This window comes from Notothenia rossii (assembly GCF_949606895.1).
Source record: "Notothenia rossii genome assembly, chromosome: 8".
Lineage (NCBI taxonomy): Eukaryota > Metazoa > Chordata > Actinopteri > Perciformes > Nototheniidae > Notothenia > Notothenia rossii.
Window position 1 is genome coordinate 80,793,665 of NC_136906.1, and position 25,431 is coordinate 80,819,095.

At 40.0% G+C, this 25,431-nt stretch overlaps 1 protein-coding gene across 1 annotated transcript in view; it reads right to left on the reverse strand.

The window, feature by feature from the left end:
- Positions 1 to 25,431, reverse strand: part of col12a1b (collagen, type XII, alpha 1b) — a 169,951-nt gene that overhangs the window by 91,397 nt on the left and 53,123 nt on the right. Inside the window, exons 18-28 of the mRNA XM_079645353.1 lie at positions 22,382 to 22,531; positions 20,809 to 20,928; positions 20,242 to 20,406; positions 19,868 to 20,014; positions 15,291 to 15,433; positions 12,031 to 12,160; positions 9,514 to 9,659; positions 7,362 to 7,491; positions 4,055 to 4,191; positions 2,551 to 2,680; positions 1,640 to 1,779 (exon numbers count right to left, since the gene is read on the reverse strand). Of these exons, the coding sequence (XP_079501479.1) occupies positions 1,640 to 1,779; positions 2,551 to 2,680; positions 4,055 to 4,191; positions 7,362 to 7,491; positions 9,514 to 9,659; positions 12,031 to 12,160; positions 15,291 to 15,433; positions 19,868 to 20,014; positions 20,242 to 20,406; positions 20,809 to 20,928; positions 22,382 to 22,531 (1,538 nt within the window). The remainder of the gene's footprint in view (positions 1 to 1,639; positions 1,780 to 2,550; positions 2,681 to 4,054; positions 4,192 to 7,361; positions 7,492 to 9,513; positions 9,660 to 12,030; positions 12,161 to 15,290; positions 15,434 to 19,867; positions 20,015 to 20,241; positions 20,407 to 20,808; positions 20,929 to 22,381; positions 22,532 to 25,431) is intronic.

Consider the following 25,431-nt stretch of genomic DNA (forward strand, 5'->3'; position numbering starts at 1 on the left):
AGAAGACGAAGGAGAACAAGAAGGAGAAGACGAAGGAGGAGACGAAGGAGAACAAAAAGGAGAAGACGATGAAGGAGACGATAAAGGAGACGACGAAGGAGAAGACGAAGGAGAAGACGAAGGAGGACACGAAGGAGAAGAAGAAGGAGAAGGAGAAGGAGAAGATGAAGACGAGGGAGAAGATGATGAGGATGAAGGAGACGATGAAGGAGAAGACGAAGGAGGAGACGAAGGAGAAGACGAAGGAGAAGATGAAGGAGAAGACGAAGGAGAAGATGAAGGAGAAGACGAAGGGGAAGATGAAGGAGAAGATGAAGGAGAACAAGAAGGAGAAGACGAAGGAGAAGACGAAGGGGAAGATGAAGGAGATGAGACAGATCACAGAAAGCCTAAATGGATATTTGTTTATAATAACAAGCAACATGTTGTTATTTGTTTTCCTTCAACGTCCATCTGTTGCTCTCATTTCTCACCACCACGCGCTGAAGTCCTCAGTCAGTCCAACATGGAGGTCGGTGAATTATGAAACAGAAAGCAACGTCTCGTCCTTTTGGTTCAGAAATCATTCGGATTGTTAGGAAGCTCTGGATTCAGAAGTCAGAAGGCTACGTCTGAGACACCACGCATTGAGCAGCGTTTAAAGACTGCAGCAAACAACCCGCTCTGGATGGTTGGACATATGGATCTGTTTTTACTGAAGGGGAGGCCAGAGTATAAGGAGGAGAACACAAAGAGAGCATTGTTGTTTATATTTGGCAAACACAACTACTGTGACGCACGTCGAATCCACGATCAATCTTTCTTATGATCTTATTTTCTGAGACAAATCCTCCATGACAGTTCTCCAGTGTTGTCATTTCAACTAAAAGCATTTGTGGTTTTGTCATCCTGAAATAATCCAGCCAGTTAACCCTGTAAGGCCACTGCTGTCATTTTAAAACATTACTTTAAGCTATCCTAAAAAAGTCAGTAAATGTTTTTGGTTTTTTAAAGACTACATTTACACGGAGGTCCTTTTGTTCAGCCTCACGGGCCCTACACACGGCGGCGTGCGTTGCCGCTTCAACGGTCCTGCCCATTCACTTTGAATGGGGCGACGTCACGATTCGCCGAAGTGCATTGTGGGAGCAAAGTGTAGCTTCTCTCGCGGTGCTCTCTGCAAAAGTAGAGCAATGTTCAACTTTTGAAGCTTCTGAAGCTTTCGGTGGAAGCGTCAGCCAATCGAATCATATGCCAGTACAAGCTCCAGCCAATCAAACAGCGTGCTTGTGTGTCTGAGGCGGGAGATACATGTGATTGGTTGTTGGTCGAGTTTCAGCCCCCCCCGCCGGCAAGCGACAACGCACGCCGCCGTGTGTAGGGGCCGTCACTATGCTATTGGGTAGTACATGTGTGTCCTGTTCAAATGAACTCAATGGTGCTCTAGGAGGAGATTCCGGTGATAAGGGGGGGGGGGGGTTACCTTGGTTGCTGATTGGCTAATGGTTACACAAGACAAAACATCGTTGTGACATCACCAAGTGGCCAAGATCTGATCAGCTCATTTTCAGACAGGCTTTATAAATAAACTTGCCTTGGTCTACAGTTAGTACAGAAGGTTTCTAAATCTATACGGGCTGAAACCAAGTGTCCAACTTACAAACTCTCGGTTCTGCTCGCCCCTCTTTTTCCATCCGATGCGATAGAGGGCCACGTCGGGGGCGCCGTGCTGCCAGGTGGTCCTGAAGGAGGTCTGGGTCACCTCCGAGAACTGGATGTCCTTCGGAGCGGGAACAACATCTGAGCACAGAGACAGAGAGTCAGCCGTCCTGTTTTCATCAACCGTGTTTCTTTAAAGGTCTCCTACCATGCTATTTTCAGCCATATAGCATAGGTCTCAGATATATAAATATATATAAAAAAAACATGTCTATGAACACAAGAATGTCAATAAATAAAAAGTAAATTCGATTTTTTTTTTAAGGCTAAAATATGGTTTTAAAGTTGATTTTTTAAAATATTATATTAAATATATAATTTTGTTTTTCTCCAATGTGTCTTTTGTGTTTGTCTGCACACGTCCTTGAATGTTTCATCAACAATGTGAAACCCTTCATAACTTCCAAAAACATCTTTTAAATAAAGTTGTATATTTCTTGAACTCTTAAAGGTCTCCTATTATACTATGTTGAGGTATGTATTATGGGTCTCAGATATATAAACAAACATGTCTATGAAGTGTTTTGCTCAGAATATCAAAACAGATCATTCATTTTAGACATCCCTCATATCCCTCTATTTCATACCTGTTACTAAAGTGCTGATTCTGGGTCTGGAACTTTAAATACAAAATAAATAAGAGATAGCTAGAAACTCAGTTAAATGCTTCCGCGACTAAACTCCATATCATGTTCCAAACCACATCAAGGATTCCCTCTGAAACAGGATGGAGCTCAAACTCTTTCTCTCTCGAGGGTTTACCACAAGGTGAGAACATGTTGATGTAGAAAAGACATTAAAAAGTGCATTTCTCATGATAGGAGACCTTAGGTGTACTGTGTATCATTTGACCTGTGATGGCGGTGCCCAGCAGGGGGTTGATGGGACCCTCGTCGTACACGGGGGTCACGGCCACATCGTACTCCGTCTGGGAGATGAGGCCGGACAGATCCAGCGTCACGATGTTCCCGTCTACTTCAGCCTGCAGGAGACAACATGTCGTATTACATGATAAGCTATTACCTTACCTCTTATTGAGATGTCTTTGCTTTCAGTGAAAAAGAGCCTTCTCTCAAAGGCTGCCGGTTTGACACCAAACACCACCAAGGCTTGAAGTCTAAGCATTACTGTACGTTTTATTTCCCTTCTCTCTTAGTTCTTGTGTGTGTTGTGTTCTGTGTGTACGTAAAGACTCAGTGTTTGAAAGAATCGTTTCAGGGTAGAGATCCAGGGAAAAAAGATGCTCTGGTGAATAAAACGCTGAGTCACGTCTCCTCAGTTAACTTCTCCAGCTTGGTACGGTAAACAGAATGAAATCTCCCAGCAGGCATTAATCCAAAGTGAGTTTCTCTTCTTCTGTAGACACAGGAAGTCTTCATCAGTAATCCTTAAGAGGAGATGATCCGCTGCACGTCGTCCATCACAGCTTCCTGGAAACTGTCTTCCAAGCACCAAACCTCCACTTCAGACTGTTTGTCCTCCGCTGACATCCCGGAGACAAACGACGAAGACGGAGAGGTGTTCGGATCCAGCGCTCCCTCCCTACGGCTTTCTCAGAAACATCCTCCAGAAGAGAGGAGGAAGTCTGGACTCTTTCCAGAACAAACAGAACTACAAGCGTCACTCTAAATCTGGTTTCATCTCACAAAGGTCTTCTCTTTTGTCCCAAAAGGAAACTAAACAGGGTGGTTAGATTCGGTAGATGTGTAAAATGGTGTTACGCCAAAAACCATGTTTATTTTGTATTTGACTTAATACTCGCCATACTCACCATTTAAGCTGTAATGGGTGCTTATTTTAATTATCAATGTATGCGTTAATAAATGTGTTTATTTTGCAAATTGGTTCTTTAGGCTCCAACTAAAGTCTTGCATTTCCAACTCATTTTACACTGATTGATGATGAAACATCTTACCCACTTGGGATCAAAATGTACATCTAATCTTATATTATCTATTCTTTTCTTAAACTAAACATAGAAAAGCATCAAAATCTGAAAGATTTAACTAGTTTTCTGTTCATATTCTACCACCTTTTGCTTTGTATTTCTCAATGAAAACAATCTAAAAGATTTGTAACCTTAAATCTGGTGCATTTGGTGTATTTTAGGTCTAGATCTTTCTATTTAACTAGCTGAATCAGAGAATGATGGGTGTTTTTGCATCCAGAAAGGTGAGTAAACTAATGACCTTAAAAGCCAAATAATCACTTAATGCTCATATTGTAGTTTCTGCTTTGTTTGTATTTCTCAGGGAAAACGTTCTAAAAAGACACATTTTCTAACCTCAAATCTGTTGCATTTTAAGTGTGTTTTTAACCCTGGATTCCTGATTAAACAGACGTTGGCTCAGCTCACCTCCTTCAGGTCTCCTTCGTCTGGTTTGTAGGTCACGATGTATCTGCGAACAGCTCCTGGAGCGGCGTCCCAGCGGAGCTTCATGGTGCTGTGAGTCACGTCCGTGATCGTGAGGACTCCGACGGGAGGCACCGGCACTGAGGAGGAGATAAACATCAGACTGAGATACAGAGATGGGAAGTAGTGGAGTACAAATATTTTGATGCTGTACTTAAGTACCGTAATTTCCGGACTATAAGGCGCACCTGAATATAAGCCACAGCAGCTAAATTGAATGATGTGTACATATATAAGCCGCACTGGACTATAAGCCGCAGGTGTTTTAATGTTTCATTACCATATGTAAGGGTTCGTGCACAGAGGGGATTGTGGGGAAAGAGAGGGCTGTTTGAGGAAGCTCCCATTTATTAACATTTCAACAAACAAGTTGCATATTTGCATAACGTATTCAAGTGTTAGCATTTAGTGCAATAGTAGCTACAGAACATGTGCTGTGTAAACTGTACTGTATCACATAGCGTTTCAGACACACACACTTTTCAACTTTCAAACTTAAACGGTGCGCTCCCAGCGCACGTACCGGCAGTGATCTACAGCAGTGGTTTTCAACCAGTGGTACGGGGACAAACTGTCTCGCTCTCGTAATTTCTGTCTGTCTCGCTCTCGTTCTGTCTCTCGTACCACTCTCGGTTCCACTTTTACTTTTGCGCGCTACCTGTCTCACTCTTTTCCGGCCTCCAGCTTTTCCTGCTGGAACCCGCCGCTTAAAGGTGGGGGGCGCGGAGCGGCCATAGAGCCCATAGGGTTAAAGGTGGTGGACTGTAACCTGTAAAATCCATAGATTTAGGAGGTCCCCTAGTGGCCGTTAGCTGTAACATCCATAGATTTAGGAGGTCCCCTAGTGGCCGTTAGCTGTACAAATCCATAGATTTAGGAGGTCCCCTAGTGGCCGTTAGCTGTACAAATCCATAGAGTTAGGAGGTCCCCTAGTGGCCGTTAGCTGTACAAACCCATAGATTTAGGAGGTCCCCTAGTGGCCGTTAGCTGTACAAATCCATAGAGTTAGGAGGTCCCCTAGTGGCCGTTAGCTGTACAAACCCATAGATTTAGGAGGTCCCCTAGTGGCCGTTAGCTGTACAAATCCATAGATTAGCCGCACCGTTATATAAACCGCAGCGTCGAAAAATGGGAAAAAAGGCGCGGCTTATATTCCGAAAATTACGGTACATGTTTCTGGTATAAGTACTTTACTCCACTATTTATTTTCTGACCACTTTTTACTTTCTACTTCTTACATGTTGAACTCAAATACCTGTACTTTCTACTTCTTACATGTTGAACTCAAATACCTGTACTTTCTACTTCTTACATGTTGAACACAAATACCTGTACTTTCTACTTCTTACATGTTGAACACAAATACCTGTACTTTCTACTTCTTACATGTTGAACACAAATACCTGTACTTTCTACTTCTTACATGTTGAACTCAAATACCTGTACTTTCTACTTCTTACATGTTGAACACAAATACCTGTACTTTCTACTTCTTACATGTTGAACTCAAATACCTGTACTTTCTACTTCTTACATGTTGAACACAAATACCTGTACTTTCTACTTCTTACATGTTGAACTCAAATACCTGTACTTTCTACTTCTTACATATTGAACACAAATACCTGTACTTTCTACTTCTTACATGTTGAACACAAATACCTGTACTTTCTACTTCTTACATATTGAACACAAATACCTGTACTTTCTACTTCTTACATATTGAACACAAATACCTGTACTTTCTACTTCTTACATGTTGAACTCAAATACCTGTACTTTCTACTTCTTACATGTTGAACCCAAACACCTGTACTTTCTACTTCTCTCATTTTCCAAACAGGCTGGTTCCTTTAGTCTGAATGTGTGTTTGGTGGCGTGATCATTATTATTTAGAGTCATTGCGTGCCTATTGATTTGAACACGATCCGTGTATCCATCATTTCCTGGTCTTCTCTAAAGAAGAGGGACCAATGGAAACGTTGTCATGTTGCCGTTGTTCACCATGGAAACATTCATTAGCTAACAATGACATTATTGTTCTATTAATATAAAGGGAGGTCAGGTACTCTTTAAAACAGCTGCTAGTTATGGGTACTTTTTACTGAAGTACATTTCAAAGCCTCTTTACTTTGACTTGAGTGAAGAAGTTTAGTCAGTACTTCTACTTTCACCAGAGTATTTTTAAACACGAGTATCTGTACTTCTACTTGAGTGAAGGATGTGCGTACTTTTGCCATCTCTTCTGAAATATAATATCACACTCGTTCCCTCCATCACTGTCTGAGTATGTTTGAAGAAGCCAGGACTTTCTGAAGAGCTGAAAAACAGACTTTTTATTTTTTTTAAAGTGGATTTTCTGTTTTTTAACTGCATCTGTTTTCTATCTATGAGCTCCGAATCAAAAACTCCAGGAAGAGGGAGAAGTGATCCAGAGCTTATAAAATATCTGCTGACATAGAAATACAAGTCAGATGAATTCTGGTAAACTTCTTAGATCCCAATAAAAGGAAGTTGCATTTTAAAAAGATCTTGCAAACATCTCGTCGTGGACATACCATGGGAGTTAATCTCTGATAAAAAAACTTGCTAAAAACTCTTAAGTAGCACTGATAGCTTGACTAACTATTTCATAAAACCAACAGAATGAATCATATTACTAGCAATATATATAATAATTATGACTAGTGCTATTTTAAGAGATGAAGTAGTAGTATAAACTCTTTGACTGAAAGGTGAGTATATATTTTAGAAATATTGCAATGTTTGTGTATCTTAGTGACAGGATAGTAGTCATTTATTCCCTTTTTATTGTTGGGATGTTTTCAACACATTTTGAGAGAAATACTGCCAATGTCATTTTATATTCAATACAGAAGCTGACGTTCATTTTCAGGGTTATTTGAGTGTTTTTTAGTTGGCCCCTTAGCCTATCACGTACAATGTGTTGGAGCGCTAGCCAATAGGAGCGTGAGTGTTACATAGTGATGTCACTATGTTCAGGAAGTAAACAAAAGACTCCAATGGAGGCGTTTCTGGGGGGAGGATACAGGGATTTTAGCCTTTGCAGACTATTTACATGTACTAAAACCTATATAACACACTACAGGAGAGGGAAAACCCACAAAAATGTTGCACAAAGATCTGGATTTAAGTGGATTTTGGACTTTTGAAGTTGTCTTATTAAACCAGTACACATGCAGCAACCTATTTTAACCTCTTTTACTTTAAGGATTAAATCGTGACTCACAGGTGACCCCTGTCCCCTCCAGGGTGTCGCTCGCTGCCTCTCCATGGAGAGCGTACAGACTGATGGAGTACGCCGTGCTGGGAGTCAGCTGTACCAGCTGGACGTTGGTCACCTCTCCTCCAACACGAATCTGCACAGCAACAGAGAAAAGACATGTGAGAGAGTCTTCTGTTTTACTGACATCCTTTCTGAACAAACCAGACTCTGATCCACCTACACACACACACACACACACACACACACACACACACACACACACACACACACACACACACACACACACACACACACACACACACACACACACACACACACACACACACACACACACACACACACACACACACACACACACACACACACACACACACACACACACACACACACACACACACACACACACACACACACACACACACACACACACACACACACACACACACACACACACACACACACACACACACACACACACACACACACACACACACACACACACACACACAGGCATTTGAAGCCAGTATTTTTGTAGAATTAGATTTTTATTTCTATTTGAGATGTTAAAATTACATACTTTTGGTCCTGGGATGTATTAAAAACCAGGTTCATGTGATATTTGAGTCAATATGGGTGCTTCCAACATTGGGTCAATAGCTGGTCCCTTAATTAAAGCTAACTCCATTAAGAAATACATTTCCCAGTTTAGTTTGGAAGATTCAGACCTGATTAATGAGTTTTGGATGCATCTATGTGAATCCAAATCTCTGCAGCCGATAACTGAACGCCTTAAATCAGGAGGGACTTGTAGCTGAAAATGCATGCCAATAGGTCTAGGTTGTTTGGCCCTGAAGTGTGTACTTAACATACATTTTTGCAGAGTTGCACAGCTGTTGAATATTATTTTTTCCAATATCTCACAGTATTACAAATTGGCTAACATCCTATTATGATCCTCTAAATGATAACAAGCTGTGCTAAAAAAATACACATCAGTAATTCATGTCAAATGAATCTTAAAGATATCTAACGCTCTTCGTTTTGAGGTTCTGATTCACACATTGGGTGCATATTTTCCAGCAGAGACCACCTCTCTGTACATTAAATCATCCCTCTGCTGTGTAATTGCACATGCAGTTTAACACCAGCCGTTCCACTCGTTTAGCATCTGCTCTGTTTATATCATCCGATGACCTCAGTCCTCATGAGCTAATCCTTCCCATTACCCAGCGAGCATCTGACCGATCTGCTAAAGGTCCACTTCCTGTTCTGAAACGTGCTCATCATATCGCCATCTGGAAGTATTCAGGCTGCACGAGCAGAAGTCCACTCTTATAAAGTCAATGTGGAAACGCTGAGCACACAAATTAAGATGTGTGTGAGTTAATGGGGCTCCATGTGAGTGTTACTATCCCTGGTGTTATAATGTTCTGGTTTAGCTGACATTGTGGGGACCATCTGTTTACAGTCACATTATGGGGACAATATGTTGGTACCCCATAATATTTATAATAATTATACATAATTTAAAGGCAGAGGTAACTCAAAGTAAGGTTTGATGGTGTTTTAACGTACTTGTTTTGCTGACATCGTTGGAACCATCTGTTTATAGTCACATTAAAGGGACTCTCATATGGGGAAAATATGTTGGTACCCCTGATGAATTTTTAAATTTTAGTAAGTAAAGTTACATTTCTCAATTAATACTTAGATTCCCATCATTTAAAAGCAGAGGTAAGTCAAAGTTCAATGGCGTTTAGCATACTTGTTTTGCTGACATTATGGGGACCATTTGTTATCAGGCACTTTATGGGGACTCACATTGAGGGACAAAATACTGGTACGCAAGGTAAATTATTCAATTTTAGTGATTACACTTTGTTGTTTTATGGCTAAGCTTAGGATAAAAGTTATATACACAAAAAAATACAGATGGCGTTTAACGTACTTGTTTCACTGACATTGTGGGGACTATCTGTTAACAGGCACTTTATGGGGACTTTCATTGAGGGACAAAATACTGGATGACAGTTTTAATGTTTTTTTTTTTAAAGTTTAGGGGAGAAGTCACATGTCCCTCATTTGGCTTGTCATTAGTTCCACCTTATCCCCTGAAAACCTGACAAGTTGGATTTAAAAGGTCTCGTTACTCTACCTCTTGCTCCAGCTGAGTCTCGGTGGCGTTGGTGGCTCTGTAAAGTATCATATATCCCGTCGCTCCCTCCGCTGCCCCCCATGTCACCTTCATGGTGGTCGAGGTCTCATCGTACACATTCATGTTCTTCGCCGCTGAAAGCGGCACTGAAGCGACAAAAACACAAAGTCAGAGCGGTGAAAAGCACAATGTTACAGGCAAACGTATATCTTTTTGTCTTGGTTCGATGTTTTAATAGTAAAGATTCAATGCTTAGATGTATTTTTGAAGTATTAGAAAAAGATTTCTTGGACCAAAAGACTGACTGAGTGGGATGGGAATGACATTCTTCCTGATATTTGATATTTGGAGGTGGTTTTGGCACAGAGAAATGGATAATGATACAAACAGGCGAGAAACATCAAGGTCATATTTTAGAAAATCCCAGAAAGTCCCAAAGAGATCATCGAGTTTAATGCTTTTTGGTGTGCAGAGTATCGAGTATCACATTGTCCAGAAACAGCTTCTGGTTTTTAAAGGATTTTTTTCTGGGCTCAAGGATATTTCTGCTGGAGTAATCAGATTTGTTGGATGTTATAGCAAGGTTTGTAACAGGGTTTTTATATGTGAGAGAATGTCAAAAACACAAACGGAAAGCATTGCTAGAAAAAAAACTGGTGCCCATTGCATAAAAAAGAATATAATCCAAAAGTCTGACAAGTCAAAATAAGTTGGTAACACCATAATAGCAAGTTGTTTTAAAACCGTTTCTCAGGGTCTCACAGGAAAATCTATTTCTCAATCATTTTAGAAATCAAATCTATATACTGTATCTTAGTCATATTATTAAAATGGTTCTTAACATACATTTCAAGGACTCTCCAGGCCCAATTCCTTTAAATTCAAGGACCCAACATTGAATGTGTTCTGACACAAACCAAGATGGGAAGATGTTAAGTTAAAAAATTGACAAAACTGTGGGAAACAGAAATCTAAACTTAGCCTATTAAGTAAAAAAAAAAAAAAGTAAAAATCGGACTTCAGTTTTCCTTTAATGCAGACAAACTATTTATGTCTATTATGATATATATATATATTTTATTGACCAACCTTCAAGGACCCAGAGGAACCATTGAAAGCCAGCCTTGGTTAAAAAAGCTGTTTGAAAGTTGTTTTTTTTGCATGAGAATGAGTTGAAAGTAAAAAATGTAATGGAATAAATAGTCTTGTGAAATATCTTTAAAACTGGATGTACGAGCATGATTAGACTCTCTTAGCACCAATAGAAAATGTTTTTAAAGCAAAATATGTAGATAACCTTTTGGCTTTGAGGAGTGCACACGTCTTCCCTCCTGACAGGCTTCCCACACTTTATTTTTAAGACACTGATACAGTGAAGGCAGGACATTATGACCTAACTGAGTGTTGTTTTAAATAATGACACTAAATAAAGCCCTGGTTGTTGGTGCCACCTCACAATCACTTTCAGTTTTATGACAGTGGGAAAAGGCTCCTTGTTAAAATCAGCTGCACAAATAAAGCAAACATTAAAGGACAAACGAGCAAATAAAAGCTCTTATATCCGTGCGCTTAACACGTTGTTAAATTATATCAGTTTATTTAAGATATACGCACTAACCGCATCGCTGATAAATACTTTTTAACTGTTTGTCTGATTCCCATTCAGCCCACCACAGCTTAGTAGCAGCTCACACCAATGCATAATGGGATGTGGTGTTTGTGTTAACTAGCTCCCCGCCTTAGATCAGACGCTAAATATATTTCTTTGTGTAAACGGTGATTTGCAGGAGGGAAATAAGAGAGTAAACACGTTAGATCGACCGGTGTGAAACAGGATAATGATGCAGAGAAATCTAGTTGTTTATCACACAAATTATACAGTGGAGGAAACAAAAACGCTTTCCCACCACAGAGCGATGACGCAGTGTGCCTTTAAGGCTCAATGTTAGTCATGTCTGTCGCCCCAAAGAGCAAAAAGGAAGTTCAGAATGGGACATAAGAGGAAGTGGCCCTTCAAATCACCACCGCTAAGCTAAAGGTGGCTAATGTTGGGCGTGATGACGTTTAGTCGTCTCATTTAGGCAATTGTTAGCAACCGTATTTAATTTCACCAGTGGGGTATTTACTGACATGTTATTATATTTAGAAGCGAATACTTTTCTACTTAAATATGATTTTGAATGCAGTACTTTTACTTGTAACAGAGTATTTTTAGGTATATCTGAGTACTCCTCCCATCACTGAATTTTGTCATACAGATGTCAACCTAAAATGTTTTGAATATGTTCAGGGACTACTAGCAGCTGTCGAGAAGAGGTTCCCGACATTCTTTTAGAATTTTTTGAATGTTAATATTGTTAATTGCTACTGTTAAGCAAAGTTACGACACTTCCTGTTTTTGCTAAAGACGGGGAACGTTTTTCCTGAAGCCCGCTTGCTTACATCTTCCACATTAGAGAAGGAGAATTAAACATTTTTCTAGAGTTGAGGTAAAGAAGAGGAAGAGGAAACACTTACAGGTGGTCTCGGTGCCCTTCAGAGGCTCGCTGCTCACTTCGTCCAATATGGAGTGGACGTTAACGAGGTATTCGGTCAGAGAACTGAGACCCGTCAGCACCACAGAGTTCACTGTCCCGTCCACCAGCAGCTGAAATAAAAAAAAATCTGTTATTAAACAGTGGAGGGTAATTTCCCATAATGTGTTGTCTTTATTTATTAAAATAATTTCCCAATTTGGGATTAATAAAATATATCTATCTATTGGCATGTGACTGCCTTTAACTTTTTTATGGTTATTTCATATTCAGATGTATATCAGTGTGTAGTGTCTCTACTTTAAAGAGTCCTCTCCTGCTGATGTTCAGGTGTATATCAGTATGTAGTGTCTCTACTTGAAAGAGTCCTCTCCTGCTGATGTTCAGGTGTATATCAGTATGTAGTGTCTCTACTTTAAAGAGTCCTCTCGTGCTGATGTTCAGGTGTATATCAGTATGTAGTGTCTCTACTTTAAAGAGTCCTCTCCTGCTGATGTTCAGGTGTATATCAGTATGTAGTGTCTCTACTTTAAAGAGTCCTCTCCTGCTGATGTTCAGGTGTATAACAGTATGTAGTGTCTCTACTTTAAAGAGTCCTCTCCTGCTGATGTTCAGGGGTATATCAGTATGTTGTGTCTCTACTTTAAAGAGTCCTCTCCTGCTGATGTTCAGGTGTATATCAGTATGTAGTGTCTCTACTTTAAAGAGTCCTCTCCTGCTGATGTTCAGGTGTATAACAGTATGTAGTGTCTCTACTTTAAAGAGTCCTCTCCTGCTGATGTTCAGGTGTATATCAGTATGTAGTGTCTCTACTTTAAAGAGTCCTCTCCTGCTGATGTTCAGGTGTATATCAGTATGTAGTGTCTCTACTTTAAAGAGTCCTCTCCTGCTGATGTTCAGGTGTATATCAGTATGTAGTGTCTCTACTTTAAAGAGTCCTCTCCTGCTGATGTTCAGGTGTATAACAGTATGTAGTGTCTCTACTTTAAAGAGTCCTCTCCTGCTGATGTTCAGGGGTATATCAGTATGTAGTGTCTCTACTTTAAAGAGTCCTCTCCTGCTGATGTTCAGGTGTATATCAGTATGTAGTGTCTCTACTTTAAAGAGTCCTCTCCTGCTGATGTTCAGATGTATATCAGTATGTAGTGTCTCTACTTTAAAGAGTCCTCTCCTGCTGATGTTCAGGTGTATACCAGTATGTAGTGTCTCTACTTTAAAGAGTCCTCTCCTGCTGATGTTCAGGTGTATACCAGTATGTAGTGTCTCTACTTTAAAGAGTCCTCTCCTGCTGATGTTCAGGGGTATATCAGTACGTAGTGTCTCTACTTTAAAGAGTCCTCTCCTGCTGATGTTCAGGGGTATATCAGTACGTAGTGTCTCTACTTTAAAGAGTCCTCTCCTGCTGATGTTCAGGGGTATATCAGTATGTAGTGTCTCTACTTTAAAGAGTCCTCTCCTGCTGATGTTCAGGTGTATACCAGTATGTAGTGTCTCTACTTTAAAGAGTCCTCTCCTGCTGATGTTCAGGGGTATATCAGTACGTAGTGTCTCTACTTTAAAGAGTCCTCTCCTGCTGATGTTCAGGGGTATATCAGTACGTAGTGTCTCTACTTTAAAGAGTCCTCTCCTGCTGATGTTCAGGGGTATATCAGTATGTAGTGTCTCTACTTTAAAGAGTCCTCTCCTGCTGATGTTCAGGTGTATATCATTACGTAGTGTCTCTACACAGTACAGGAAAGGGAAAACCCTAAGAAGCAGAATATGGAAAAAACACTTATTATTATTATTATCATTATTAAGCGCGCAGGCTGGGAAGTTCCTGCATCTCCTATTTTTCCACACATTTGTATGTATATTGTTCTTCTATGAATGCTCCTGCTGCACAGTAATATTTGTTTAATCTTTTGGCAACGAGCCATTGCCTCCACTCTGACCCTCCTTTTTGTAATAAAAAAATTCCTTCTCTTGTTGCACCGGCTGTAAATCACTTTCTATTGGACCTGCACTAAATACCCAGCATGCAAATATATCATAAGCCTCATGTTGTTTCTCACTACAGTCCAGGTTAAACACATGAGAGCAGAGAGCAGTGTGAGGTCCTTAAGCTAAAGTGGATCCAGTGGAAAACTGCTGGATTTCAGACGAGCCGAACGGATCGATCGGACACGAGCCAATAAAAGCTCAAAGCATGGAAAAGAACCAGCGCTGTGTTTTTAAAGAGTCGACTGACGGGGGGTTAAGTGTAAACTAAAAGCAGGTTCAAAGAAAGCATGAGGGTTTAATCCCTAAGGGGTTTTGGATACAAGCCAGACCTCGGTGTTGGGAAACACTTTGTGAGGTTTGCCACTCAGGAGAGAATATTAAACAACAGGTGGGGGGGGGGGGGTTACACGTCTATTAATCTGCTTTTGGTGTGACTGACAACCTGACATTATCTATTCTAATCCACAGGAAGTTATACATCTCACCTGAAGGGGACGAGAGTTATCTGTTAGAGTTTAAGGATTAACGGGAGCCAGAGGGAGTTATTTATCAGGCACACAAGAAGCTTAGCTGATCAACAACAACATATGGTGGACGTAAAGTTTCTGAACATTCCTCTGATGAACTTTGATGAAACAGTGAGTTTTTTAACATTTATACCTGGAACAAATTGATCCCAGATGATAGATCCAGATCCAGACTTTAAACTCATTTAAGTATTTAAATGTTGTTCAATATTGACCATAAGGTTTATTTATCTTTATTGCACTTTGTGCTGCATTTCTTGTATGAAAGGTGATATAAATAGAGTTTATTACTCAGAATAAGGATCACTTTATCCCGGGAGGAAATTGGTATTTGTACCAGTTGCTCCATTTTGGAATAAATACAATCAAATAAAATAAAAATATATTATACTACAATTTTTTAAACTAAAGATATGTATGTAATGTAGATTTTTGCTCGAAATACAGTTCAAAACCTTACGCGGTACACACATTTAACAGTACAAATTCAAGTAAATATCATATTATTTATTATTAAATGTGAACTGATTACATTTTGATTTAACTTCTTATGTTTATTTATGCTTCTTTTTTTACTTGTTATTGCACATTTTTACTATCCATCTGTACATAGATAGATGTATTCGGTTTTATTTTATTTAAATTGTATTCTAAAATGCAGCAATTGTCAGAAAACCTTTGATTCTGGTTCATTACAGCAGCACTAGAGACAGATGGAGGATGTTTCTCTCACCTCCTGCATCTCCTCTCCGGACACCTTCCTGTAGGTGACTCTGTACATGTCCACTGGTCCGTCGGGGGCCGTCCAGGTGGCCCTGAAGGAGCTGAAGGTCACCTCAGAGGTCAGCAGGTTGCTGGGCGCCGCCAGTTCTCCTCCTGAAGAGAATTAATACGATCAAGTTCTCTGCTTTAAAACATGTATTTCTCTACGACTGAGCTGTACATTTACTTAGACTATTTATAGGTTTCAAGGCTTTTATTGTCATGTGTACATCGCTACAGTTCAGTTATGATAATGAACATCTGAGGTCACAGGCTCCTCCAACAGAGCAACACCATAAAACAGATAAATATAATATAATAGAAATAGTGCAGAATAGTCTATATACAAGTAATTGGAATATTGATATATGAGTTGCAAACAGGTGAATGTTATGGATGTTCTTTCAAAAGTTCAGGTGTCAAAATGAACGTAAATATTATATTATGTATTATTAAATGTGCTCGGTTGTAGGAGCCTGGGACCATTGACATATCTACACTGTAGCTAATGCGCACATGACAATTAAGCATTGAATCTTGAATCTTGAATCTTGAAAAATCACTTTTGTATTCCCTCCTAGTTTCCATCACAAGATTGAAGAATAGAGAAAGGATCATCTGTCTTCTTTGTTTTGGGGATTTAATCATCTGTTTCTAGTTATTAAAACTACATTTGATTTACTGAAACACTTTTTCGACATTTCGGTTTTTTGATCAGTTTTTTTTTTCCTTTTTATTCCCCAAGTGGTCTTTTTCACTTTTTCCGTCTGTTCTTTTTTCACCTTTTTTCTGTTTGTCGTGGAAAAAAAGTGTTGATTTTTAAAAGTTTTTTTCTACCGCCGTTTTTTTCACCTTTTCAACAGTTCCGGACTTCTCATTTTATTTATTTTTTCAACATGTCATCTTGTAACTTTTTTGATCTGTTTTCCGACAGTATGAGTTCTTCTTCTCAAACGGTCTTTAGTTCCACCATCTGCACCGGGTAAAAGCAGATGTGATTTACCGAGAAGTATCATCATGTCTTAACTCGGACTAAAGATGTCGTCCTTCATAAGCAGATAAACGCTCACGCCCTCGAGCATCTGCAAAACGAAGTGAAAGCCATAGTAAACATGTCCTAAATGTATGGTTGTCAGTTAAGTGTTTTTTTTGTATTTAAAGTCCGTAAAGTATAATTTACTTAAAAGCTGACGACGTTTCCACCTGACTTCCAACACAGGTAACGACTGGAGGTGTACATCTGACTCAGCGCTGATTAAAGAAGAAACTGGAATTAAAGCCGAAAGCGACGGCAGCTCCGGCTTCATTTAAAGTGGAGCTATCATGCTATATTCGAAACATATATTGTATGGCCATACCTATACAAAACATGTCTGTGAAGTGTTTTGCTTAAAATACCAAACAGATCACCCGTTGTAGCCATGCCTCATACTGCTCATAGCCCTGTTGGAGAAACGCGGATATTGGGTCCTTAGCTTGAAAAAAAAAAAAGAAGAGGAGGCGGAGCTAATGCCTGATCAGAATTCTACCGGAGATAAAGTTAAATTCTGCTGTGATAAAACGCCATCCTGTGCTAAACCGCATCAAGGATTCTCTCTGAAACAGTATGGAGCTCAAATGCTCTTTCTCTCTCAGGTTTATCACAAGGTGAGTTCCTTTTTGTATTTCCTGCTTTTTAAACACATGTGCTCTACAGTACAGGTTAGCTCTGAGTGTTAGCGAGGCTTGCTAATGTAAACAAAGACCAGATTACGTCCAAAACACGTCAGGCATTTTTCTGATAGCGATTTTCTGTGGGTCCGCCGCAGATTTGCTGCCGATTTGACGTCATATCGGCATTAAATCTGTATCCGCTCGTTGTACCCCCGTTTTTAAAAGATTTGGGTACGGAGGTAAAGAGAAAGGGTTTTATTTTCTGACGCTGCGTGAGTTCCCCGACGCACCGGGGACACATATTGATGTATAAAAGACATTAAAAAAGTGCATTTTGCATGATAGGTCCCCTTTAAATAATGAAGTCCATAGAGATGTCTTCAAAATTCAAAGAGAGTACATTGTTCATTCATTAAAAGGCCAAATTCTGCATTTATTTAATGCATGGTGTGCCTCCTGGTGAAAGGAAACATGTTGACAAAGGAAATAGTTTAAAATATAATCCAAATCTACAGACATTTTTAATATGTTCTAAGATTTGAAAGTCATCCAATAATATCTGGATTAAATTCACAGATTTATGTTTCATCGATAAATAAAAGTGTGTTTTGTAAAGTTATAGCCTCAATAACGCAGCCAAGATGCTTTACTGTCAGAACATTCCCTTTTAAGATCATGATATCTAAATCTAACAGTGTTTTTAAACAGGAGTATCTGTACTTCTACTTGAGTAAAGGATGTGTGTACTTCTACTTGAGTAAAGGATGTGTGTACTTCTACTTGAGTAAAGGATGTGTGTACTTCTACTTGAGTAAAGGATATGTGTACTTCCACTTGAGTAAAGGATGTGTGTACTTCTACTTGAGTAAAGGATGTGTGTACTTCTACTTGAGTAAAGAATGTGTGTACTTCTACTTGAGTAAAGGATGTGTGTAGTTCTACTTGAGTAAAGGATGTGTGTACTTCTACTTGAGTAAAGGAAGTGTGTAGTTCTACTTGAGTAAAGGATGTGTGTACTTCTACTTGAGTAAAGGATGTGTGTACTTCTACTTGAGTAAAGGATGTGTGTACTTCCACTTGAGTAAAGGATGTGTGTACTTCTACTTGAGTAAAGGATGTGTGTACTTCTACTTGAGTAAAGGATGTGTGTACTTCCACTTGAGTAAAGGAAGTGTGTACTTCTACTTGAGTAAAGGATGTGTGTACTTCTACTTGAGTAAAGGATGTGTGTACTTCCACTTGAGTAAAGGATGTGTGTACTTCTACTTGAGTAAAGGATGTGTGTACTTCTACTTGAGTAAAGGATGTGTGTACTTCTACTTGAGTAAAGGATGTTTGTACTTCTACTTGAGTAAAGGATGTGTGTACTGCTACTTGAGTAAAGGATGTGTGTACTTCCACTTGAGTAAATAATGTGTGTACTTCTACTTGAGTAAAGGATGTGTGTACTTCCACTTGAGTAAAGAATGTGTGTACTTCTACTTGAGTAAAGGATGTGTGTAGTTCTACTTGAGTAAAGGATGTGTGTACTTCTACTTGAGTAAAGGAAGTGTGTACTTCTACTTGAATAAAGGATGTGTACTTCTACTTGAGTAAAGGATGTGTGTACTTCTACTTGAGTAAAGAATGTGTGTACTTCTACTTGAGTAAAGGATGTGTACTTCTACTTGAGTAAAGGATGTGTGTAGTTCTACTTGAGTAAAGGATGTGTGTAGTTCTACTTGAGTAAAGAATGTGTGTACTTCTACTTGAATAAAGGATGTGTACTTCTACTTGAGTAAAGGATGTGTGTACTTCTACTTGAGTAAAGAATGTGTGTACTTCTACTTGAGTAAAGAATGTGTGTACTTCTACTTGAGTAAAGAATGTGTGTACTTCTACTTGAGTAAAGGATGTGTGTACTTCTACTTGAGTAAAGGATGTGTGTAGTTCTACTTGAGTAAAGGAAGTGTGTACTTCTACTTGAGTAAAGGAAGTGTGTACTTCTACTTGAGTAAAGGATGTGTGTACTTCTACTTGAGTAAAGAATGTGTGTACTTCTACTTGAGTAAAGAATGTGTGTACTTCTACTTGAGTAAAGAATGTGTGTACTTCTACTTGAGTAAAGGATGTGTGTACTTCTACTTGAGTAAAGGATGTGTGTAGTTCTACTTGAGTAAAGGATGTGTGTACTTCTACTTGAGTAAAGGAAGTGTGTACTTCTACTTGAATAAAGGATGTGTACTTCTACTTGAGTAAAGGATGTGTGTACTTCTACTTGAGTAAAGAATGTGTGTACTTCTACTTGAGTAAAGAATGTGTGTACTTCTACTTGAGTAAAGAATGTGTGTACTTCTACTTGAGTAAAGGATGTGTGTACTTCTACTTGAGTAAAGGATGTGTGTAGTTCTACTTGAGTAAAGGATGTGTGTAGTTCTACTTGAGTAAAGAATGTGTGTACTTCTACTTGAATAAAGGATGTGTACTTCTACTTGAGTAAAGGATGTGTGTACTTCTACTTGAGTAAAGAATGTGTGTACTTCTACTTGAGTAAAGAATGTGTGTACTTCTACTTGAGTAAAGAATGTGTGTACTTCTACTTGAGTAAAGGATGTGTGTACTTCTACTTGAGTAAAGGATGTGTGTAGTTCTACTTGAGTAAAGGATGTGTGTACTTCTACTTGAGTAAAGGATGTGTGTACTTCTACTTGAGTAAAGGAAGTGTGTACTTCTACTTGAGTAAAGGATGTGTGTACTTCTACTTGAGTAAAGAATGTTTGTACTTCTACTTGAGTAAAGGGTGTGTGTACTTCTACTTGAGTAAAGGATGTGTGTACTTCTACTTGAGTAAAGGGTGTGTGTACTTCTACTTGAGTAAAGGGTGTGTGTACTCCTGCCTCTCTGCTCTCTTCCTACCTGGACCCTTGACGCTGTTACACAGGTTGATGGTGAGCTCGTCCACGATGTCCACCAGGAACTTGAAGTCGTTCACGTTGTACATGTGGATGTCGTCGGGGTCCGAAGCGATCGACCTCAACTCGCCCTCATCGGCGTTCTTCACACCTGAGACGGAACAAGGTAAAGGAGTCAAAACTGTGCCGGGAAAATAGAGCCTAAAATCAAGACGAACGTGAAATAAAGGAATCAAATATATTCTGTTTTTGTGACATTTACATTATTTTATATGACCTTATTTACAAACAGCTTCTTCTTGTTATAAGCAGCATTTTACAACTGTGTTATTTCCATAAATTCTTGTTAGTTGCGTGTTTTAATAAATACCACCGTACCGACTGCGTAGAGCTCGATGCCGTTCTCTCTCAGGCTCTGCGATGTGAACACGATTTCGTCCTGAGACTTTCCGTCAGTGATCAGGATGCCAATTTTTCGGGAGTTTTCACGCATCCCCGCGCTGGTTTGGAAGTTATTCTGCAGGATGAAGTTCAGCGCCATCCCTTTGTGAAATACAAATAAAGAGTTTAACCTCCAAACTTCTATCTATCTATCTATCCATCTATCTATCTCTACATCTATCTATCTCTACATCTATCTATCTCTCCATCTATCTCTACATCTATCTATATATCCATCCATCTATCTATCTATCTAAATAAAAATCAGCTTTTTGAGTACATCTTATCTTAATTTTCTCAGAGCAACAATATTTGTACATGTTCAAATACAGAACATCTAACTGGTAATTTAGACTGCAAAAAAAGTTCCCATACATTTTTGGGGTAAAACTCATATTTCTCTCACATAAAATCAACTTTTTGAGGGGTAAAAGCATCTTCAGCTAATAAGTACATTCCGTAGGATTAGGCCGGGTTGGGGTCTCGATTTGTTGTTAAACGTACCTGTCATGGTGTTTCCTCCTTTGTACGGCAGTTTAGCAATGGCATCCAGCAGCGAGGCCTTGGTGCTATGAGCGTTCAGGTGCCACTCGGTTTTTGGGTCTCCACTGTACTGAGCCAGAGCTGAAGCAGGACAAAACACCAAGGACACAACAAACTGTCTTTAGAATGAACTTATTTACAGGTTGCAGATAAAAAAACTGCAGCATTTAGGCTTCTCGTCTGCAGGTTCAATGGATTTCTGAATGTGATTTTGGTTGTTAGCCTGAAATAAGGATTCTACGACATAAATGCCCCACTGGTGAATTTAAAAACTGCGGTTGCTAACAAGTGTCTAAACGAGACGACTAAACATCATCATGCCCAACATTAGCCTCCTTTAGCTGAAAGGTGGTGACGTGAAGTCATGTGACCGTGCTGTAGTTCCTTTATAGCCCAACATTAGCCACCTTTAGCTTAGCGGTGGTGACGTGAAGTCATGCGACCGTGCTGTAGTTCCTTTATAGCCTAACGTTAGCCGCCTTTAGCTTAGCGGTGGTGACGTGAAGTCATGTGACCGTGCTGTAGTTCCTTTATAGCCCAACATTAGCCACCTTTAGCTTAGCGGTGGTGACGTGAAGTCATGTGACCGTGCTGTAGTTCCATTATAGCCCAACATTAGCCACCTTTAGCTTAGCGGTGGTGACGTGAAGTCATGTGACCGTGCTGTAGTTCCTTTATAGCCCAACATTAGCCACCTTTAGCTTAGCGGTGGTGACGTGAAGTCATGTGACCGTGCTGTAGTTCCTTTATAGCCCAACATTAGCCACCTTTAGCTTAGCGGTGGTGACGTGAAGTCATGCGACCGTGCTGTAGTTCCTTTATAGCCCAACATTAGCCTCCTTTAGCTTAGCGGTGGTGACGTGAAGTCATGCGACCGTGCTGTAGTTCCTTTATAGCCCAACATTAGCCTCCTTTAGCTTAGTGGTGGTGACGTGAAGTCATGTGACCGTGCTGTAGTTCCATTATAGCCCAACATTAGCCTCCTTTAGCTTAGCGGTGGTGACGTGAAGTCATGCGACCGTGCTGTAGTTCCATTATAGCCCAACATTAGCCACCTTTAGCTTAGTGGTGGTGACGTGAAGTCATGCGACCGTGCTGTAGTTCCATTATAGCCCAACATTAGCCACCTTTAGCTTAGCGGTGGTGACGTGAAGTCATGCGACCGTGCTGTAGTTCCATTATAGCCCAACATTAGCCACCTTTAGCTTAGCGGTGGTGACGTGAAGTCATGTGACCGTGCTGTAGTTCCTTTATAGCCTAACGTTAGCCGCCTTTAGCTTAGCGGTGGTGACGTGAAGTCATGTGACCGTGCTGTAGTTCCTTTATAGCCCAACATTAGCTTTTAACTTAAGAAACTTCAATCAAGTGGTGTTAATATGTGGAGATTATCCTGCTGAACTAAACATGTAAGCATCATAAATGTTTGTTTTTCTATTTTCTACAATAATCCAAAATCACATGGAGAAAAGCCATTGAACCAAGGAGATGCTGCCTTCGGGATCCACTCAGCAACACTTTCTAGTGGAAATATTACCGATCTGGACTCTGTCAGGGCTGATGTCGAACACGCTGACCATGCGAGCGATGAAGTTTCTGATGGTTTTGAAGTTGATGCGCCCGATGCTCCAGGAGCCGTCGACCAGAAGCACAAGATCTGCTTGTGCCGTGGTTTTACACTTAGTGTCTGCAGAGAAACAGTGAGGAAGAGGGGGGAGGATAAGAAAGAGACACCTGGTACCACAAAGACAACCACCATGAGTTGTATATGAGGAGTTAGAGACAGATGTATGTGGGGAAAGTGAGAGGAAAAGAGCATCACAAGTTGAAGATGTTTACACCACATACACAGATCACAATCATGGTACAACAGCTGGTATGCTTTGATTAAGTGCTTTCTCTCTTCCGGGCTTTTTGTCCTCTTCAAACACAGCAAGATTATTTAAACATTTTTTACATCCAGCGGCGAAAATCGGCACACTTTTCTTCTCGGTGATATACGACGTTCTTCTACACATTCCTGCTCCAGGCACCTGAAAAATGTCCGCTTGTCCTCTTTCTTTTTTGTCAGTGACACGCCCAGCTGTTAAAAAGCCAGGCCCCTGTCGGTGCAATTGAAAACAGGTTAGGAGATCATCAATTTGACATTTTTTTTCCAGCAGCAGACCACAGAAACAGATGCTAAAAAGGAACTCTGTTTGAGTTGTACCGACTGTCGGTAAACAAAACACTCATGCGTCCCTACGACATTCATTAATAAAAACACGTGATAAACAGAGGCAGCTTTAAGAGGCAATAATGTGCTGCAGACCAGTGTCTCCAGTTCATATCCAGTTCAGTGTGATGGTGGGAGTATAAGTCAGCTGCAGAAACCCTGACTGGTTGTTTTTGTGCTGAAGCTAGAGACTACAAAGTCAGAAAGACTGATGTGTTTACTGACAGAGGAGGAGAGTCTACATGAGTTAGCTTTTTGTTTTTCCAAATGTTTTTCATATCCTTTTTGAGGAGAGTCTCTTAAAGGGAAATGGTTTGAAAGAGTTCTCCAAAGTGAGTGTTTTAGCTAGAGTACATGCAGTATTGAGTACCAACAAGAAGCTAAGCGATGCACAGCTGTGGACGTATTTAAGACACCTAAATCACTCAATATAACAAGTGTATCTACTTTAAAGAGTCCTCTCCTGCTGATGTTCAGGTGTATATCAGTATGTAGTGTCTCTACTTTAAAGAGTCCTCTCCTGCTGATGTTCAGGTGTATATCAGTATGTAGTGTCTCTACTTTAAAGAGTCCTCTCCTGCTGATGTTCAGGTGTATATCAGTATGTAGTGTCTCTACTTTAAAGAGTCCTCTCCTGCTGATGTTCAGGTGTATATCAGTATGTAGTGTCTCTACTTTAAAGAGTCCTCTCCTGCTGATGTTCAGGTGTATATCAGTATGTAGTGTCTCTACTTTAAAGAGTCCTCTCCTGCTGATGTCCAGGTGTATATCAGTATGTAGTGTCTCTACTTTAAAGAGTCCTCTCCTGCTGATGTTCAGCTATATATCAATATGGAGTGTATCTACTTTAAAGAGTCCTCTCCTGCTGATGTTCAGGTGTATATCAGTATGTAGTGTCTCTACTTTAAAGAGTCCTCTCCTGCTGATGTTCAGCTATATATCAATATGGAGTGTCTCTACTTTAAAGAGTCCTCTCCTGCTGATGTTCAGGTGTATATCAGTATGTAGTGTCTCTACTTTAAAGAGTCCTCTCCTGCTGATGTTCAGGTGTATATCAGTATGTAGTGTCTCTACTTTAAAGAGTCCTCTCCTGCTGATGTTCAGGTGTATATCAGTATGTAGTGTCTCTACTTTAAAGAGTCCTCTCTTGCTGATGTTCAGGTGTATATCAGTATGTAGTGTCTCTACTTTAAAGAGTCCTCTCCTGCTGATGTTCAGGTGTATATCAGTATGTAGTGTCTCTACTTTAAAGAGTCCTCTCCTGCTGATGTTCAGGTGTATATCAGTATGTCGTGTCTCTACTTTAAAGAGTCCTCTCCTGCTGATGTTCAGGTGTATATCAGTATGTAGTGTCTCTACTTTAAAGAGTCCTCTCCTGCTGATGTTCAGGTGTATATCAGTATGTAGTGTCTCTACTTTAAAGAGTCCTCTCCTGCTGATGTTCAGGTGTATATCAGTATGTAGTGTCTCTACTTTAAAGAGTCCTCTCTTGCTGATGTTCAGGTGTATATCAGTATGTAGTGTCTCTACTTTAAAGAGTCCTCTCCTGCTGATGTTCAGGTGTATATCAGTATGTAGCGTCTCTATGTATGGCCATGCCTGACGGGGAACTGAAGCCATTATCTCCGGTCCTTCAAAGCCTGCAGACATTTAAAAAAACAGTAATTGCACCTGGCGGAAACAAGGAGCCGCTTGTGTTATCTTTGGTGAATCAGAACTAACTGAATGAAGCACACATTAAAACTAACGGCGACTGCTTTGTTCTTCGAGGTAAAAATACTGTTTTTGTCAATGGAGTCTGGAGGTGGTTAATGGCGTCAGATCCACTTTCAAAACGCTCTGTCTGACAGCGAGCTAAAGCAGTGGAAATATTTTAAATCCACGTTTCTTCAAAGCCAACAGACTCCTTTCAGAAAAGTGACATTTAACCTGGCAGAACAAAAGAGTCTACTGTCTAAAATAAGCTTTGATCAGTGACTGGTAAATCTGAACTAACCGTTTAAAACACCAAAGGCACACAAGCGACTCCCATTTTTAAATCACTGTTTTTGTGTTTGGAGTCTGGTGGCTTTGAAGAAACGTAGTTAAAGTCTTCAGTTCTGACGGCAAACGGTAAAGCAGGGAAAACACTGTAAACTTAAACTGATATTAATGTTTTTAGGCGTCTAAAAGACGTCCACAGCAGTTCAGTGTTTAACTTCCTGCTGGTACTCCTTTCTGTTTCTCTCAACTACCAGAAGTTAAATACACAACTTATGGAGAAGTCATTAAAGCTAGCTGCTCCTTTACCAGCTTTGAGAACACTTTCATGATCAATCATTATAAAACATATCATATCTATTATTCTGAAATGGACCAATCTGCACAATGAC